This window comes from Taudactylus pleione, unplaced genomic scaffold (genome assembly GCF_031769625.1).
Source record: "Taudactylus pleione unplaced genomic scaffold, aTauple2 ptg000518l, whole genome shotgun sequence".
NCBI classification, from domain to species: Eukaryota; Metazoa; Chordata; class Amphibia; order Anura; family Myobatrachidae; genus Taudactylus; species Taudactylus pleione.
The window spans coordinates 6,243,936-6,265,139 of record NW_028284920.1 but is presented as its reverse complement, the minus strand read 5'-3'; the positions used below and the strand labels follow the sequence as shown (position 1 = coordinate 6,265,139).

Below are 21,204 nucleotides of genomic sequence, written 5' to 3'. Positions count from 1 at the left end.
AGGCTGTTTCTGCCGGGCGACGCGCCCGCAGAAAACAGCCTGGGGAGAACACTGTACATATTGTAAAATACATGTTGAACAGTATATCTCCTACTGTAAATTAAATAAAATTACAGAGAAAATACAATACAGAGGTGTTCTATGACCTTATGGTACCAATAATTATCAGACATTTGTTCAAAATGGCAATAATAGAGCCAGGATTGATCCGGACAATTGGCCAGAATGGTTGGACATCTGGAAATTGTCAGATTTGGACACTCATATGTCTGCCCACACCGACTGACTGATAACCCATACAATATTAGAAAATGACTAACCTAAAAGCTGTAGTATTCGTTACCCATGTTTATTTTACATGATAATCCTCATATAGGAACGTGGACAAGCTGAGTATCTGAGCCAGATAATTATTAATTTTTGTCATAGAGAGCTAAATATATTGAATTACATGTAAGCAGACGACCAATCTGATAATATTGTTTTGTGTGCGCATTTTCTTGTAGCTCACCTAATATTGTTCTAGCCTACCACAAGATGTTCACATGTTCATATATTTTAATATCAGTCATAATCATATCACATGCTTGACACATGTCCTTTGAAGACTGAGCCCCTTGTATTAAAGGCATATTTCTTGTATTTGCACTTGCTATTTAGCTAACCACTGATGTTACCATATGATCTATATAGTATTCCCTTTCTTTACTGTGGTTTTGGAAAATTAAGGATAATTAGTACTTGGTAAATTAAGATGACAAACTGATGGCACACCTTTTTTTTATCCTAATATCTAGACTGCACAGATCCTCCCATCAGATTAAATGCAAAGAATGTTTATATTTTCCAGTGTGAAAACCTTTCCATCCCGTTATGCTCCTTTTTTTTCGTCTTTCACTGATCTAGGTGATATCTTAGTCACAGTGACAGAATGATGATATCCATGGCTTGTAATCTTCTAAATCATTAGTGATTTCCTTAAAATTAACCAGTTAATGTCTGTTGTATCTCAAGTTACCTGCGTGCTCTATGTATTGTGAATTTCTGAAATGGTGAACTTTCTCCCTTGAGGCAAATCACTATTGTGGTTGTGACACAGCCTCTTGCCTTTCACTAATGGAGCTTGGAGCATGCCATCTGATCCCTGACATTACGCCTCTGAAGTTGAACACACTGAGGTGTGTGTTTCAGCCAGAGAGCCATTGAGAGCCTAGGATAAAGTGCTGAGCTCAATGCTTTTGCAGATCTGTTAGTGATCAGAGAAGGACCGTTCTAATATAAGGCTGATGCAAAGTAATTGCCACTTTTGATTTTTAGCTCTCAACTTTATTTAGGAGTCATTGCCCAGGATTGAATCCTTAGTATTATTATTTCCTTCTTGTAAGATGAAGACTGAATTAGATTGCTGTGTTTTGATGTGCTTCTGTAAAGACGCTATAAATGACGAAGGTTTCTAGATGGATATATATTATGTATAGATAGGTAGCGCTAGATTTAGATTATGTACCAAGTTCCCTCTTCCATAAACATTTATTTTGCTATCTATTTTCAGGCTTTCAAGCCCCTGGTTGGAAAAGGTGCATACAACTCAATCACTGCAATAGAATTTTTAGTGGAGAGACATCTGGAATTTGCAACTGAAGATAGTGCCTTTCAGCCCTATCAGGTAAGCAACAATTCAAGAGAAAATAGTATAATGGGGCGGATTTACTGAAACTTCTACAAAGGAAAAGTGGAAGTGGTGCCCATGGCAACCAAACAAGGACTATATATCATGGTCCCCATAAAGGATAGTTAGGATCAATTTTGACAGATGGGCAATTATACCTGTTGTTGAGAGAGGGGTGGTCCGTTTTTATGCTAAATGGGGTGTATGTATATATATATATTGACACCTTGGATTCTAATGTTAGGACACATAGGGAGGAATTCAATTGTTAGCGCCAGCCGCCTAACTAATGAGCGTCTATTGGAGCAATTCAATTGTTGCTCCGAGCAGACCCCCATTAGTATTTTAAATGCCCAAATGGACAGGGTTTAGACGTGAAAAGTGGCTGACCCCGTCTAAAATCCTGGTGTAGGCGTCTCTAAAGCTCTGCTTTGGGCGTCTAAGCTACTGTTTGGGCGTCTAAACTAAGGACACTTCACGCATCATTTTTCACACCTCAAGAGCCTGTGAGAAAAAATGTGACTGACGTGGCTAATGGGCATCTAATCAGAGCAACAATTGAATTGCTTCGATATACGACTATTACTTAGACGCTCAAAAAAACAATTTAATTCCCCCATATGCTAAAATTGTTTGAGACAACAAATTGGTTTTTATATCGTAATTTGGAATAACACACGCACAATTTTTGATGTTATATATTTGTAATTTCGTATCGATATACTCAGATGTTGCGAGATATGTCTCCTTTTCTTTTGTGGGAGAGATTGGCATTTCTTCATTGCAGGAGTGTTGGGTATTTGAGAAAGGCCTGGCTGCACTAGGGTTCACTGTTTAGTTTTTTTTTTTTTTTTTTAATGTATGTTTTCTTTTAGTTTATTATTTTCTGTTATGTTTTCTTTCTACCTTGTCCTATGTATATTTTTGATTTCTTCTCGTTACTCGTGCTACAGTTTAGTTTCCTGTAGAGCCTTATAGTTGGGTCTTACTGATATATTACACCATGTTATACCTGTAAGTCACTGATCCTGACTTGTACTAATTTATTTATGGTTTCCTGTGTAGTACAATGCCTTGTATATGTATTTTCTTTTCTGTTTTAATAAAACTTGTTTAGAAAAAAAGATAGCTACAAAAAAGTTCAGATTGGTTGCTACGAGAAACACAACCATTTCAACTTGTCAGAAGTTTTCATAAATCTACACCTTATGTGGCGATTTATCAAACCACCTAGAGAAGACATGGAGGTATTGTCCGTAGCAACCAATCAGATTCAAGCTATCATTTATCTAGTACCTTCTATAAAATGATCGCTAGGATCTGATTGTTTGCTTTGGTGAACATCTCGTCTTTGGTCAACATTGTCGTCTTTGGAAGGTTTGATAAATCTCCCCCTTAAGGTGGGTACACACCTAGCAGATATAGCTGCATATACACAGAACGACCATCATTTTCCAGGTGGCCGCGCGTCCTGATGGGTCTGCCCCCTCCCCGCAGCTGCATGTGTACAGGCGATCAGATATGTCTGCAGATATATCTGTCCATCGGCTGTGAAGCACAGCTGATGTGATATGTCTGTGAACGACGTAGTTCAGACATATCGCTGGTACACACTGGCCGACGGGCACCAGATATGTTGGCCGATCAATTGATCGGCCAATGCATCTGTCAGTGTGTACCCAGCTTTAGTCTCTGTGTTGTACACTGCATTCTGACAGCAGTCTGTGTTGAATGTGTTGGCTATGGAGCAATAAGGTGATACATTTGTTGAAGGTGCTGAGGATTTTAAAAAATAAATAAATAATAAACTAGAGAAAAACACCTGTGATTTATGGTCCATTGGCTGTTTTTAGCTTTCTGCTTTCTAGGGGATGAGTTGCATAAAGGAACCTGTAATTTATCACCCTGTGACAGATGGATAAGATTAGCTGTGGCATTAAGTTTGTCCCAGAAACAGGACTGTAACTATAGCTGGCAAAAGGATAAGAATGTGTCTACCTAAACTTGTTAATTATGGGGTTAGAAATGCTACATTGCATTCTGGCTTGTTGCATTCAGCTCTGCTTTGTGTTCTGGGCAACCAGGTCTGGTGGTGTTTATCAGAGATTGGTAATTATATTACATTTTTACAGGGGATAATAGTAATCACATTAAGAACAATTACAAACTTAAAGGATCTTAAGACCTAAAATACAAGTTACCTTGCATAAGTCAAATGTTAATAACATTCACAAAAGTTCTGTATGTAAAAAGGCATTTATTCATAGCATTAAGATTTCTATCTGTTCTCCGTCATTTCTGTCATTTTATATGGTTCTGTGTATAGGGTAAAGCTCTTCCCCCCCCCCCCCCCCCCCCACCCCTCCAAAATTCAGAATTTTATAACCAATAGATTCAGTCCTAATAATACCTGGAAACCTTTACATATGGCTGTCAATGTTATTTTAGCATTCTAGGTTTAGTGCTTTATTCTAGTTGAACCAATTGCTGAAATGTGGGTGAATGTCAGGAAATTGTTAATTGTTTTATCTTCTGTGCGGTATTACAGTATATTGTACGATTACCTAATGTACTCCTTCATAAACACTGCTAGTGAAAATGGGTAATACATGTAAAATTAAGATTATTGTTGAAAATGAAAGTTTCACCCATTCAGACGATTTGTGCTGTAAATTATGTACAAAGTGTGAGGTCTCATTGAACCACGAATAATGATCTGGGTCTGATCTGGTTTTCTAAAATCCCTCTTATCTTACATGGCACCTTAATTCAATGAAATCATGACATCATCCTTTTTATCAATAATTATATACTTTTATAGCTATTTTATAGTTTTAATTTTTTGTGTTTTTTTTTTTTATGGTATTTCGGTAAAGGTATATTTTTTAAAAATTTCACGTCTGGTAAATGACGTTATGCGAGATTAAAAATTTCAGTTGAGTTTTCTTGCACCATCGTTAATAATTATATCTGTTGTGTAAGCTAATTTCATTACGTTTTTCAAACTTGACCTGCGTTTCCCTCCACATCCTGGAGTTCATTCTGCTTAGAGAATGTGTCTCCTGACATTTCTAAATTTAAACTTGAAGGGTTTCCACACTTAAAAGAAGACTGTAACTATGTACTGTATTTGGCGAAAGTCTTTTATCTCCTGGAGTTTGTCACTCGCTGCAGCAGATGGTGAGCAGGTCAAACTGCAGTTATATTGGCCAAGCCAATTTCTAGTTGATATGGGCTGGTGCATAGTAACAGTATACAAGTTTGTTTTATTTTATATTATTTGTTCCTTTCCTCATTTATATATTTTGTGCCTCCCAAACTACCTTTCAGATTTATCCTATGTATATCTATCAAATTGAGGCAAATAGTTTAGTCCAATTCTAATATTTGCGAAAGACTGTTATAGGTTGATGCTTAGGAGAATGTTTCAGTAACAAGTAATAAGCAGCCATTGGCTGTCCAGCTGTTGCTGGTCTTGCTCTCACATTGGCTGTCCAGCTGGTGCTGGTCTTGCTCTCCCATTGGCTGTCCAGCTAGGGCTGGTCTGGCCTTCCCATTGGCTGTCCAGTTGTTGCTGGTCTTGCTCTACCATTGGCTGTCCAGCTGTTGCTGGTCTTGCTTTCCCATTAGCTGTCCAGCTGGTGCTGGTTTTGATGCTCTATTAGTAGTCCATCAAGTGTCAACCCTGAAGCAATTACCGTCCCTTTACCTTTATAAACAAATGCATAAGTATTGCAGCATTGATCAGGAGGACTGCAATATATTAAAACGTTTAAATCAAATTATCTTAAATGGACAACACTGGGTATATAGGTATGTCTGCAACTGCTGATCTTTGCAGCCTTGTAAAAATAAATTAAATATATTAGTTTGTAATTGATTACACAGTGTTGGTCATGTCTCATATCTTAGCCATTCTTCAGTTACAAAGATGATGATGAAAAACACATAAAAGATAACTCCTGTCTAAACAGTTCCTCATAAAACAAACGTCTCTTATAACCTGAAGAGGAAAAACAAGGACTCTTTGCCCAAAGGCTCAAGAAACGTATATTTTGGAGTAACTCCCAATTGCGTGAGAACGCATCTAGTAATTCTGCCTCTGTTTTGCATCCTTCCCTAATTTACAAATGATCTCCACCCTTGGCATCTAGGCTTAAACACAAGCATATGTGTTCAGCTCAGCTACAGTTCTGGTTATATATCAATAGCAGCAGTGATTAGATTTCCTATGTGATCCTTGGCTGGGAGCATGTACATGTAACAAAGCGTTTTTAGATGACTGACCGGGTAATATAAGATTATAGTGACAGCCAAATCTAAAGCACAAGTTACCTTACATAAGAAAGCTGCAGCTAGTGTTCACCGATATAGGGTCGTATTCAATTAGAGGCAAAAAGCTGTAATCGGCGAACAAGTTTCGCTTATTGCCGCTTTTTGCCTTGTCAGAACTTATTTCCAAATTCAATTCCAGCCATTTAATAGGGAAAAAAAATTTATCCTAAGAATAACAGGTGGAAAGAGATGCAAGATCTTTATTTTGGGGGGCAAACTTGGGCAAACGACCCAGAACCGTTGGCACAGTCCCCCAAAGTACAAATCTGGCAAAAAAAAATAACTTAACACCACCCCAAAAATAGTACTTTAATTTTTTGGGGGGACAAGCATAAAAACTAGCGAAATAGATTTCTTGGGGGGTCTGCAAGGATGGGTCAGGTGTTTTTAGGTTTGCAGGTGCATACCGCAGGTGGATTTTTGACTTTTTTTAAAAGTTCACTTTAGAGACCTAAGAATATGCTAGCACCCATTTTCAAGTACCCCAAATTTGACTAGAGTACTTGTTTCCACCAAAATATACTGCTTTATGCTATTCTTCACCACTTATGCAAAGACGCTAAAAAGAAGCAATTTACACAACTTAAGTACACCAAACACTTTTATTTAGGTCTATTAGTACACATCTACATTGATTCCCTATGTTAGTGCATCTTATTTTGGGGTACAGACTGATTTCCCCACTTCTGACAGTACTTTCCGCCTGTTCCACATCTGCTGCTTTCCGTTTTCGCGTGTTTAGGAATTGAATAGGGCGAAAAGCGGGGACGTGTGCAAAAAGTTTTTTCCTCTGAAACAGGCGAAGGAGGCGGAAAGTCGGACAGGCGAAACTTCAGGCCATAGTTGAAGTTCCTAGACGTTGACAAAAACTTACATGTTTGAAACGTTTACATTGATATATTTCATTATTTATGTTTGTGAATGTTATTCGCAGCTCTTATATAAAAGCCAATGTGTTGGCTATCAAATCTCAGTGTTGTAGAGCTGTACTGAGGGTATGACTCAGAACATGATTCTTTTGATTTGTTTAATTGAGACTTTTAAACTTGACTAAAGATAACCTGGTCCCCTCGGTATTAAAGTTGTAGGAATTCTAAATCCACACCAAATGTAGAGGTCTTGCTAACTATAACAGTAGTGCTCAACCTTGTTGGAAACATCTCAGGGCAATTTGGATGAAAAATTAACCAAGTGTGCTCCCTAAGCGGTCACTCACAGGCTGAAAGACAAGGTTGGTCAATTATTGCAACAGTGTGTGCATGGTGCCACCAGTCTCCCAGACAGCATGTGAGCACTTACAATGCAATTTTCTCAACCACTTGTCAACCAGCTCTGCCCAATCTCAGAAATGTTTGGCCCTATCTGTTCCTTGCGCGAGGACAGCTTTTTACTCTCTTGTAGGAACAGAATAAAGTGCTAACCTCCCCAGGTGGTGCCTAACCCTAACTTCCTCCCAGTGGCGCCTGACCCTAACCTCCCCCTAGTGGTGCCTAAACCTAACTCCTTCCCACACCCTAAAACTAACCCACCCCTGGTGCCTAACCCTAACCCCCCTGTCCGCAGCCTACCACTCCACGGTCGGTGCCTAATCCTAACCCACCCCGGCAGGTCCCTAAATCTAAGCCCCCCCCCCCCATCCCAGGCCTAACCCGCATACTTACCTTCGGGATGCCGTCGTCTGTATCTTGTTCCCTTCGATGTGCCCGCGTTGGGATTCCGCCGTCTGTATACTGACGTCCGGCATCCTGACTGTATCCTGTCCAATCTATGCAAAAATAAGATCACTTGTGAAGGATTTAGGTATAGCACAAGCAAGTGTTTTCATATTGCAAAATGTGGCAGTAGGTAAGCAACTACCAAGTCACTCAGCAATCTAAGATTTCGTGGTGTCTGCCAGCATATAATTATGAATGTAATAAAATACACTACATCTAAATCACCCTTCCTTTATTACAGGTGTATGTTATCATAGCTGTGCTCACTTGAATGGTGGCCCAGTTACCATTTCAAGCTAAAACTCTCTCCGCCTAGTTTGCAAGAGACTAGATAATGCTGATTGAGACCAGCTTTTAAGCAAGGAAAAAGTTGACTAGAATCCAAACATTCTAAAGTAAATAGGGAAACAGGTAGATTATATAGGCCATGTGGTTATTGTGCTATGTCCTGAAACCTTTCTTTGTATACACATGGAGCAAGAGCCAAGGATCCAATCACACCTTGTTTGTTTTACTGTCCTATATGCAAGTGATCCTTTGCACACAATTTATTATACTGTGCATGCTAGCAGCTCTATCCTTTTACCTAGTTGTATCTGTTCCACTGTTATGTAAGTTTAACGTTCCTTTAAATCAGGATACAGTTGGCATCCCGGCGGTCGCGATGCCGGCGCTAATATTACCAGCATCGGAATCCCGACACCTCTCACAATACCGACGCCGGCATCCCGTCCGCCGGTATGCCGAAGGTAAGTAGTGAGGTGGGGGTTAGGCACTAAGGGGAAGGGTTAGGCACTAAGGGGGGAGGTTTAGGGTGCGGGAAGGGGGAGGTTAGGTTCAGGCACTAGGGGGGGGAGGTTAGGGTTAGGTACCAATGAGGGAGGGTTTGGGTAGGGAGAGGGGGAGGGTTAGCAGCATACTGGACAACAAATGTCGCTATGCTAGCCCTGTCGGGATGCCGGTGTCGGGATTCTGACAGCCAGGATCCCGACTGCCGGCATCCCATACCCAACCCTCTAAATCTTGTTTCATTGTCTTTATCAGTGTGTACTTGTAGTTATCCTTCACACCATGCTTGTGTACTGTATTGGAAGGTCCATGCCTGATGTCTTTCTGTTATCCCCATGTAACTATTGTTTTCTAAGGTGTGTTCACAGTTTTGTTTACAAGGAGCCCAACTTTGTCTGGTGACTCCGATGTATGTTCTTTGCTAATTATACACCTTTTTGTGTTTGGATAACATCTTTTCTGTGTATCAGCAAGTGCAGGAGACCTTATATAACCGGCATATGCTTCAGTCTGTGGAATGTTACAAATGTTTAGTCCTTGAAAATATGTCTGATAGCAGATTTGTGGCACCAGCCAGATCCCTGCTTTTCCTGTAAATGTACATGAGACCAAGTGTGATAAACTTCTGCTATAATGCCAGTTTAGAGCTATTTACATTGTTGTTCCCTTGCTTTGTTTGTGTTAGCAGGCATAACAGCAGAGTACCTTCCTTTTCATACAAGGGGTTAATGCAGAGGTTCCCAAACGCGCTCCTCAAAGCACTCCAACAGTCCAGGTTTTAGAGATATCCAGGAGCACAGGTGGTTAAATCACTGAGGCACTAATTAAGTCACCTGTGGTCAAGCATGGATATCCTTAAAGCCTGGACTGTTAGGTTGCCTTGAGAACTGAGTTTGGGAATCTCTGGGTTAATGTGAACATTTTTGCTCTTTAGCTTATACAGCATCACCTCATACAACTTCATCAGTAGCAAGTTCTCACCCAGCAACGTAACAGTTAACCGAGCCAGGTATTTTATTTGCAAAGATGAATGCCCTGAGGAATAGCTGGCTTCTGTTGCTACTTGTATACAAAGTAAAAGGGTTATGCGAAACGTATTGATTCCAGGAGAGTCACACCTACCTATTTGCAGTACATTTGCTAATGTCAACAACAAAAATGTGACCAGGATCACCTGCAGCGACTTTGAACCTGCACAGATTAGAGGACAAAGGCGAGCGATTGTCTGATTTCTTTTATGTACAAATCTCAATAAGTAACTACTTGGCATGAAATCTTGTTTCAATGAAAGTAAAACTTTTCTGGTTATTTGAATAATTGGAAAACATGCAGTGAAATCCTTTCCACATACCCTTCCCTGGCATCTCACAATAAGGTGCGTCTGCCATGGACAAGAAGTCTTTTTGAAGCTGGAATTGGCTGTACTAAGTTTGCACAAGCGTTGGCCTCCTCTGATCAGCAACTTATGATATTCTTTCCTATGCGCATACGATTTCCAGTTGTTAATGCTGGGCACACACCATCCGCCTCTGCGTGGGAAGCCTGTGGCGCCAGGCTTACTTACTAGTCTTCATCAGTGTGTACTTGCCTTAAGCTGGGTGCACACTGCACGATGTGTGTACTCAGTGACGGCACAATATATATCTGGTAGTCCGTACACACTGCACCATACGGTGAGCGGCTGCCCGATACATAATTTACCTGCACCATTCATCTTCGTGGCTTCGGTAGCTGGGTTGCTCCTTCTGCCGGCCATGGACGGCCGATGGAACAACCTGGTGATTGCCACGTGGAAGCACGCATAGTGCATACACACTAGATGAGCCAGACGGTCCAATTCACCATATCGTCCGAGACATTGTCTAGTGTGTACCCACCTTTAGAAAGGTGCAAAGGATACGCCAGGCATATTTTTGCTTTCACGCTGGTCTGCGTGGGCTGAATTCATGAACACACCCTCCCTGAACTTGGCCTATGTGAGAACACATCTTCCTATCCCAGTTCTGCCTCTTTGCAAGGGTCAATGCTTCAAATGTGCTCAAGACTCTGCATTTATGTACGCTCGTTTTGTCAGCGTGCACATTCCTGCAAGATACTCTCCGCAAATGGGGGATTACGTTCACCTCTACATCAGCACGGGCGCCAATTTCTTATCCCGCATGTTGCATCCAAATGCATCGGGATTAGCCGCATAAAGCCACTGTACTCGTGCAAACTAATGTGTGGGTGCCCAAAAGCCAGACTTTAAGTGGATTTCTACTTGCCACCTCAGGAGGGTGCAAGCAGAAATAATGGGCGCATGCGTCAATTGTGCCGATAAGCACAAACAATTGAATTGCTCTTGGTCACTGCAGACAGGTTCTGCGGCAGCGCTATATAATTTAATCCCTCCCCCCCATGGCTGTGCCTATCCGTTTGATTGTGCGATGAGTGAAGAACAGTTTAAAAAAATGTAAATGTTCTGTATTTTTTTTTTAATTATCGTTTTTATAATGACCTATAAACAAATACAGTATACTAAAAAATAAATCTGCTACAGATAACAGCTACTAAAAAGTTGAATCTGTGATTAAGGATGTGGGATGGGCATTCCTAGATATATGGCAATGTGAAATGAACAATTCCTGAATCATTTTCTCCTTTACCGAAGTTGGTAAACTTGACTTTCAAGAAAGGACAGAAGAATAAATCTAATGTCTATAACATATAAAAATGTTTTGTTCTTGGGCTAACTTCCACTTTAATGAATCTGTGATTTATGACACAGAGCACCAGTGTCTGAAGGAAAATAAATCGAGGTGGCCTTCTCGGTTCTGCTGTGCGTCACTCCATGACCTTCGATAAGGTGACTGGCAGGCCTTTGTTGTCTCTTCTCAGCATCCCCCGCTACATTCTCCTCTTCTCTCTCCATACTGTAGGAAATGTTTCAGATGGTCTCTCTTTTAGTGGAGAATAGAATCTTGAAATCAGACAGAGTGCCATAACTAGAATATGGTGGTAGACTATAGTATGACTACATAGCAAAAGTACTAAACACCAAATTAGCGCCACAGACTGGGTAGGATAAATTATAGGGGCATTGGTAGGGAAACTCGGTGAAGCTAACAGGAGTCGCGGGTGGGAGTCGATTCTTTAGTCAGCGAATGTATGGGTGAGCTGGCAGAGTTGCTGAAGTGGAGAGAGATACAAGGGAGCAGAGCACTGGTGATGTGGAGTGCTCTGGGGGAAGAACAAGGGTGGGGGTCCTGCCTGTAAGAGCTTATATGCAGTAATAAGGGGAAGGAGTAAATACTTGGGGGTGAACTGGGAATTCTGAATGATAGAGCGGTAGAGGTATAAAGTATTGCGCAAGTATTATCTATTTACTTAATCGCAACAAATAATTCAGAGCGCCATAAAGTATCACCCATAACTTTGCTGCAGAGTAAACCTTAAAGTCTAATTCTTTTATTTGTAGTCTGTGACTATAATTAAAGTTAAATGCGTATATTAATTGGCAGAGAAACCAACTGCAGAACCCGATCTCAGTGGGCATCAGAGAAAGAGGAATATAAAATGAAATTTCATGTCTTGAATGGCAGAGCACCTATAATGTGCTGAAAACTCATTCTGTGCCAGTGTTCCTATTCACTGATTCAAATCCTCGGAGGCCTATTGTACTTCAAAGCTTTCTGTATAAACTCTGGGGTTATCTGAGGATAGCTGTTTTGTTAGCCGCTCCAGAGCAGGAATGCTGACACGAATTTTGCAATCTGTGCCATCCTCTTGTGTAAATGAAGCGCTGCACATAAATTAGCCGGCAACAGACCCGTGAGTTTGTCTCCGTTCTATATCTCTGCATCAGCATTTGCTCAGCGCTTGTCCGCACCGCATGCTTTCCATATTAGCGGAGCGGTGTGTTCAAATATTCCGTGCTCCTATATTGATGTAGCATTTTTAATGGGTGGAGTTGCATGGTCGTCTATATATTGGTGACAGAGAGGGCAAGCGTGGCAGCCCAGTAATGTTTCTGCAGCTAGTGAGTAATTAGAAGTGAGCGCATTAATAAACAGGGTCATAGTACCAGGCAGTGCTGCCTGAACCTAACATTGGGACATCTGTGCTAACATGACACGTTGGGAGTAGGAAGTTGCTAAATTAATCACCTCCTCTTGGGAGTTTACCTCATCTGTTTTCATTGTGAGCAGGAAAACAAACCTAGATAAGTATGTAGAGGGGAAGGAAATTTGCATATGCACCTGTATAGTGATACCCATGAAACAAACAAGATGTTGTTACCTTATGCCATTTGTTTTTCTTCCTGTGTTCCTGTGACATGGCCACTTACACTGTTTTATTAAATGTTTGCTTTCGAATAACAGTGAAAATGACCTCTACTAGGTAATGAGAAATGGTTTCATTTGGAAGGCAAAGTCCACCAAGCTTAGAAAGATGTTGCTACCCCCGTCATTCGTGTGACTGTTGACATGACTCTCTATCTGCCAGTTGGTGCCGCCATTTCCAAAGACCGTACCAGACACCAATATCTGGAGATACGTTTGGCTGACAGACATTTGGGGCGTGTTTGGAGGGTTCCTGTGGTGTATCACCCTCATTCTGTTGGCAGAAAAGTAGAAAGAAGTCACATGAACCTGGGTGGAAAGTTAAGTTTTTTTTTCAACGTAGACCTGCCACCATCTTGTAGCTATGTTGCTAGGCAATGATTTATGTAATAGAGAAAACAACTGTCACTTCTCACTGTGGGCTGACAAGAGACTGGGCCCCCACTCTCCACCCAAACGCACACGCATTCAGTATGTTAGTCCTTACGGGGTAGGGAGGATATGGAGTGACAGTTTTGTACAGAATATTTGCAGGCTAGACGCTGTTTATATGACTCTTTGTGAGTTTGTGGCTATTTTGCATGTTTTGGGATTGTGCCTCATGTCTAACATCGTGAGCGTTGTGGCATTTGTTAATGTTGGAAGGATTTTTCACACCTGACTTTTTGGGATGCAAGGTTTTGCTGCCTTAAGCACATTGCAGGGAATGTATACATTTCCCACACACAGTTATACCATTTTTTCTCACCTGTTTTGCAATCTATTACATTTCATTGCAGGAAGCACGAGGTTACAGTATCAAAACAGCCATAGAGTTCTGTGCTGGTCCTTAGCACCCAAAAAGACTAAAATCCTTGTCCTCATCCTGTCTCCCCCTCCTATTACTCTGCTGCTGGGGTAAGGAGGGAGAGAAACTGGAGAGAGATTAATTAAAAAGTACTCCAGATATCCAATCCCTCCATGTCTGCAGCGCCGCTCTCCCCCTTCCACTGCCGGTTATTATTCTTCTGTCATGATTGCTCCCTTGCCTTGTATTTTCTTGGATCAGTGCCTAGACTTTCTGAGGACCAAAATTACACTGCCATCCTCAATCACATCAGAACAGCAGCCGTGCTCGCAGAGCATAAAAGTTCTTCAATGGTAGCAGAGCTGAAATATACAGGTCGTGATGTGTGTAGAGAATAGATTACACACGGAGCCTTTCTTGTTATTAGTATGTTTTATCAACGAGACATTGACTTAGCTGTTCTGTGTTCCATGCATTACTTCTCCTGTAACTAGGACTGTCCATGGGAGATCGCTGTCGTTACCTAGTAACTGGTTTCCTTTCTGGTTCTCTCCCAGCACCTGTTTTTACTGTACAAGAGAAAACATTACAGAGAGTGTGAGATGATTCATATTTGCTCCAAGGTTTTATGTCACAAACCACACAGACAGATTAAAGTGGGGGAGGTTTAAAAGTGATTTAACCTTTTCCCAGGGCACTTTTTCCAGCCTGTTAGTCTAACTCCTTGAAGCATTTTGTCTGGATCCTTATCGTTACCATCATTGGGGAGAGCAATATGTGGCATTTATTACATGGTAGGAATGCAGATGTATTGTGAAACGTGTATTGCTTAGAGAAAGGACTTTTAACACCTGGTACGATGTGAAAGGGAACCTGATTTATGTGTGTGTCTATTAAAATGAATGATGTTTACCATACTGAAATTCTAAGTGAATTGCATCTCTAATAGTGAAATGCTTCTGAAAATTGGGCCTTAAGTCTTCTCTAGACAGAATTGTACTGCAGTGCAATGTGCCGGACCACTATAGTTATTCCTCTCTACCAGTCATGTGCAAACATACAAGCTTTTGACTATTTAATCTTTGCTTCTGCTGTTGGTTTTTATTGAGCTTTACATTAGACCATCCCACCTCTAAAGGCCCTCATACATCAGAGATGGATTGCAGCAATTGTGCAATTTGCAATCGATTGTGTATAAAAATCTGCAATGTATGGGCTTCACAGATTTCAGATTGCAACCAAAAAGTGATTGGAATTGTTTAATCAGATTGTCCAACATGTTGGATTTCACAGATGGATTGGGGCTGTAGATTGCTAGTGTATGGACATGATCAGCAGATTTGCAGACCGTTTCTAGCAAAATGATGGGCCTTTCAAGATTGCGAGATCTGTGTTTGCTGCAATCGATCTGCAAATCACTGAAAAAGATCTGCAGTGTATGGGCGCAGATTGCTCGATTGGGAAATCCTAATATCGGGCAATAAATCTTCAAATTGTTCAATTGTGGCTTTCAGATTGCTGATGTATGGGGGCCTTAAGCCGTACCCCCAAATTGATGTGCTGTGTGTATAACCAGCACAACAATAGAGCGGTGTACCCATGAGTAGGTGACGATTGCTCTTCACAGTCCGTCTATGCAATTGTTTTCCATCTACTTGGTCACTTATTGATGACTGGGTATACTCGCAAGCAAGTGTTATCTTATTCAGATCGTTGCTTTTGCGTTTTGGTAGAAGATACAGAATAGGCTAGTGACAGTGTAAGCAAGTTAAGCTCTGTGCACAGGTTAAGCAATCTATTTTCATTAATATTTGTAATTAAATACATGGGAACATCCATACTACTGGTTCTGCAAACATAAAATGACTAGATAGCATTTTACTGGAACAGTATCTAAAATATGATGATAAATAACAGTATACACACAGAAATTGAGTTGAGTACTATGATATGTCTTAAGGCGCACATCCACTAGGCAATATTAATGAGCGATTGAACGATAACGACATCGTTATCATTCAATCACTCATTAATCATGCACTATAATGTCTGAAACTATCAGCGATGTGCGCTCCCGCTGGTCGTTTCCGACATCAGTCATCGCCTGAACATGCTGATTAATCTCCCGATAACGACAGATTGACCATGTTCAGGGATGAGGGAGGGTGCCTACACTGAACGATATATCGTTCAGTGTCGGTACTGCACAGTTTAATGAACGTCTGAACGATAACGATCTTTTTATTGTTCAGTCCTTCACTAGTCGCCTAGTGGATGTGCCCCTTTATAGTCAGGATTATGTACCTTGCTTTGCTAGTACGGCAGTTAACACCTTGTATTAGAATGTTGATCTAGTGCCTGGAAAGCCGTGGGCAGTATTTCTCAGTGTCACTAAATCTAGACAAGTTCAATGTGATGGGATTTCCCAAACTCTCCATTGACGGTTGTTACTGTATCTGTAAGCACAGTACTGAACTCGTTATCTGCTGGGGCCAAAATGCCCCTGTTCATATCTATTAAGTCTAGTTTGTAGGTCAAAACTCCTTTGACAGTTTTATATACCAGTAATTAGAAAACTGCTGAAAAGTAAGGCAAAGATCAGAAGTGTAGATTTTCTTCCTTCTAATAAACCATGGTCATAATCCATTGTATAATCACACGCAAGATCATACTCTTCCACTGCTTTTATAATATCTGGGACACAGTTCGGGTTGTATAATTTGCTTTCATAATATTCTGAGAACATGGATGTATTTCACTTGTATAATTTGTATTATAGTGATCTATGGCCCTGATTCAGACCCACTCGCGAGCGGCTGTCCGCTCACAAGTGGGTCGATGTTCTGCACTGAGCATGCGCACGACGGAGGGAGCTCCGTTGTGCACATGCGCCAGACGCGACGAGTGAAGGACTTTCTTTCGCTCGTTGTGTCTGATCAAAGGGGGCGTGCTGTCGATGTTGATTGACAGCACGCCCCCTTTGGTGGGCGTGCCTCCCTGACGGGGGCGTTCCTAAGGGAACGCCTCCCGTCAGAAGCCGGCCCACTGACATCACTAGTGATGTCAGTGGGAGTGATTTTGGCTCTGATAGAGCCAAAATCACTCCGGAGCTTGCGGTTGAAAACCTCAACCGCAGGCTCCGGCTCGCAGTTTCGATGGTCGCGATGGTCATCAAACTGCACGCTCGTATAGGCTGTGGGTGGTGACCCACAGCTATACGAGCGTCCAGGAGGACGCTCCATTTTTATGGAGGGCGGCCCTCATTCAGAGCGTGCGCTCTGCTCAGAGTGTACGGCTCTGAATGAGGGCCTATATTCTTAATGTAACACTTGTGATTTATGGGGTCTTGCCAACCCATTTAATTTACCAACCCATTCGCAGATGAATACAGTAGAGATGAGCCATCTAGAGTTCTATAATGGTTATTTTAAATGACAGCGGTTCATTTATGTAACTATGAAGTGAGTATAAATATTTTCTTATTAAATGCTAAGGAAACTTTTTAATCTAACCACACTTGTTTTGACTAGCTTTAAATCGACTATTCGGAGCGATCATGATTAGGATACGGTCAGATCTGCCACCACTGTGGCAATATTTGTGGAAGAGCAGGTTGTATAGCCCTACTATTTCATTGGGCAGGTTGTATAGCCCTACTGTTTCATTGGGCAGGTTGTATAGCCCTACTGTTTCATTGGGCAGGTTGTATAGCCCTACTGTTTCATTGGGCAGGTTGTATAGCCCTACTGTTTCATTGGGCAGGTTGTATAGCCCTACTGTTTCATTGGGCAGGTTGTATAGCCCTACTGTTTCATTGGGCAGGTTGTATAGCCCTACTGTTTCATTGGGCAGGTTGTATAGCCCTACTGTTTCATTGGGCAGGTTGTATGTGCAGATAGAAAGGGCCCATTCATTTCTCAGTTGATTGTCTCAATCTTGATCCAGTGTTTCATTGAGTAGAATGATAATTTTTGCCCTTTTTGTGTTTCACTTGCTTTGTGCATTATTCTTAATACATTTTGATAGGGTGGACTTACTTTGCCACCGGGTATGGGAGGTTGTTTTACAGGTATGGCTTGGAGTTCCTCTTACTGTCATTAACCTGTCATTACTAAGAGCAGTCTTACTGGTTCTACTCAGATCATAGGATGTAAGTGTCACCACTCTGGTTCCCCCAATTGTAGGAAAATAGCTGCTGCCAACACCAGGCTGTTTCACTGGCACTATAAGCTACTTACTACTGTGTGGTATGTGTGTAGCTGCAGCGTCTCTTTGCTGATGGACTGGGGCTACTTCCACCTTACTACTTTGGATCAGGATTGTAGGATCAACACACGACAGCAAAGGGGGAGGGGGGGGAAGAGGGAAGGGGGGAAGGGGAGTGTTACATGTTATCTATAGGTCACAGCAGATATGGGTGTCTTTTCAGGACTAGAGCAGTATCTTTGAAAATAGGACTATTTATTGCTCAATGGCTCTTTTGCACGCAACCACTTAAAGGTAGTGGATGTACACACCCAGATACAATAACATTGCTCTCTTATATACAGCAGTTACTACCTGCCATAAATTCAGTCTCATCTGATGGGGTGGAATACTCTGAGCCAGCCAATCAGGACTAGAGCTGACTGGGCCAATGGACAAACTTTTTTGGCTCATGTGCAGTTAGTTTTCCCACTGGTTGAGGCCAGAGTTTTCCTGTTGCAAACAGCAAAGCTTTTACACACAGTGATATTAAATAGAAACTGTATGCATTTGGGTGTATCCCTGGGCTCAGGCAACAATAGGTTGTCCAAAACCAGGCTTTTTAACTACAGTTTACAGTATTCTGTGGTTCTAAAATGAGGGTATATGTCTACACTTGCTGTCAAGGTTCTGCCTTTCCCACTGCTTGAAGTCAGACCAGTTATTATTTGACCCAGGGTAGGATGTGTGTTAATTGAGAACACCTATATGCTGTTGGCTTTGGGTATCAGAAAAGTCGTTACCTCAATACTATAACATGTACAATACATGTTGTTTTGTCCTTAGAAATTAATTTACAGAATAAGTTATTTCTTTCAATTTTCTTGTGAAGGATGGGAATCCAGTCACAAAATAAAGTGCTAACAATGTATGTAAGCTGTACAATTTGTAACCGGTACAGACATTAAAGATTCATTATAAGCTGATACAAAAAACTGCGGGTGGCCTTACTAACTGAAGATACCGCTGTTGAGTGAAATAGATTTTTGGATCAAACCTTTTACATTAGTATCTCTTGGTAGATATAATATTTTTGTGTTTTGTAAAAGTTATTTTATACGTCTGTTCTTATGGTTCAACATTGGACAGTGTGTTCCCTACTGGTAGATTTAAACGAATAGATTAAAGGATACATACATGATCAGCAATAGAAGAGAGACTGGTCTGTAGAACCTAAGCCATGTGTTAATATGTAAACTGGATAAGGCACTAAATATAGTGGGTGAAAGTGTGAGGTTGGAGAACATGTGACTGCACAAGAATTTGGCAGACAGATTGTAGCACATGACTGCAGGTTCTGTACTCAGAGTATGAGAAGAATAATTTAATGCCCATTCTACATTTACTTTTTAGATCTGTACTCTGAGGTCAGGGAGCTGCTGATTTGGAGAAAGGAATATTCCCCCTCCCACCTATAATACTATAAAATATTATGTGTATTGGGAGTTTAAAGGATAGGTCTCCATCTACATCTTGTAGATAAAATGTGTGTTTGGAGGATACATTAGTTTGCCTGTTGCTGTCATCGAGGGGCCATTAAAACAGTTGGAAAATACACTGACAACATTGGGTGATAGACATTTTGTCTTCCTACATACACATCTGGCTCTTAACTGCCCAGCTACGTGCGTCAAACATATATTCTTATATGCTAATTTTAAGTGTTGCACCAGTTACTGCTACTACTATGTGAGGATGATCCTACATGTGGACAGTGCTACAGGCTGCACAACCGGAACACATCTAATTATAAGACTTGATGCTAGTTCTCAGGCAGACAAGAAGTTTATTTGGTAATCAAAAAGTCAAATACCATAATATACCGCTTACAAGTGGTTTGATAATTTGTGCACCAGTTATTAACTGTGATTTGTTTTATAATATATGCTTGAAGTTGTACTTAGATGGGTGGTGCTCATTAGCAGATCCTAAACGTCACCATGAGTAAATGATTCTCATCCAGTTCTATCTTGCACTAGGTTTGCCTTTTAAAACAAAACCTTCCGTAACGATTGTATGTTATCCGCCAGTAATTTGGTTATTCAGAAGGGGCAGCAGAATGGCCCACAATACAGTCAAAAATCGGTGAATTGTATTGAAAATAGAAGTATAGCCAAACAGGCCAGCCAAGGTTAGGGACTAGGGAAGGTAGAATTATCATGGTCTCAGGCCAAGGACTGGATCGGGGAAAGCAGAATGTTCGCGGTTAAGGGTTGATGATGACAGAGTGGTCACTAAGTATCAGTAAGAATACCTTGGTTAGGCAAGAAGAACTGAGAACATGTGCCTTGGATAGAAGGAATGTAGGTATTAATGAGGTGGCATGTCATGATTCTGTGCCTATTACTAGAATCTCTGAGATACGGAGGCAGAGACTACCGAAAGACTCCATTGAGTAGTGATGTCACACACACTTGAGATGCAACTTCAGGACTAGCAGTTATGTTGGGCCATGCAGCCCTGCACCTGATAACTTGACTTACGGATTCTGGTGGCCTAAGGTCGCAAAACAGAAGAATGAAGTCAGTTGAAGTTCTAGCCTATTTTTCTTCAGCCGCATACCAAGAACTGGTTCTTTAAATTTCGTATTTTGCTCCCATGGTCTGTGTGGTCTTTGTGTAGTCACAGCCTTCTCTGGCATAGACATGGTCATGGCATCTGGAGTGATTTATGAGACTGGTAGCAGGTGCTGCCACATCACATTAATAAAGACCAGTGGGATCAATGTCTGATGTCTCAATGAGAGTCGTCTCACATGACAGTCCCTGGAAGTGTGTGGGTGGTGGCTGAAATGACTCTCTGTAATGTGTACCTGCCTCCACTACAATATCTTTTTATAAACTATTCCTTATGTTTCTGATTTTCTCTTGTTTTGTTTCTCAGTATTTTTCTGAAAGTGTATTTTGCATCTAGACTGATGTACATGGTACTTTACATTCGGAGAGGGGTCACGTGTAATAGCCAGCAAGCTGCTACAAATGCAGAAATTTCTGTGATTTTAATTGCAAGATTTAAAGCTGCAATAGTTTAAACCTATGTGATTTTGTAGTAAAAAAATGAATGAATGCCGCTTTAAAACTCGCAGCAAAATCATCAAAATCTCAGCACTGGCCGCAACTCCCATACTATATTACACATGGCCCAGGGTGTTTCTGACCACTCTTGGCAGATAGAAAAGTCACCAAGCTAAATATCTCTAAACTGCATTTATACTACAGGTTGAGTCTCCCATATCCAAATATTCCGAAATACGAAATATTTTTAGCATGACTGAGATAGTGAAAGTTTTGTTTTTTTGAAGGTTCAATATACACAAACTTTATTAAGGCACACAATTATTAA

General features: G+C 41.1%; 1 protein-coding gene across 2 annotated transcripts in view; it reads left to right on the top strand.

The window, feature by feature from the left end:
* The window catches only part of JMJD1C (jumonji domain containing 1C), a 271,779-nt gene that overhangs the window by 171,558 nt on the left and 79,017 nt on the right, over nucleotides 1-21,204 (top strand). For both annotated transcript variants that reach the window (XM_088450484.1, XM_088450485.1), the window contains one exon: nucleotides 1,553-1,666. In XM_088450484.1, coding sequence (XP_088306610.1) covers nucleotides 1,553-1,666 — 114 coding nt within the window. The remainder of the gene's footprint in view (nucleotides 1-1,552; nucleotides 1,667-21,204) is intronic.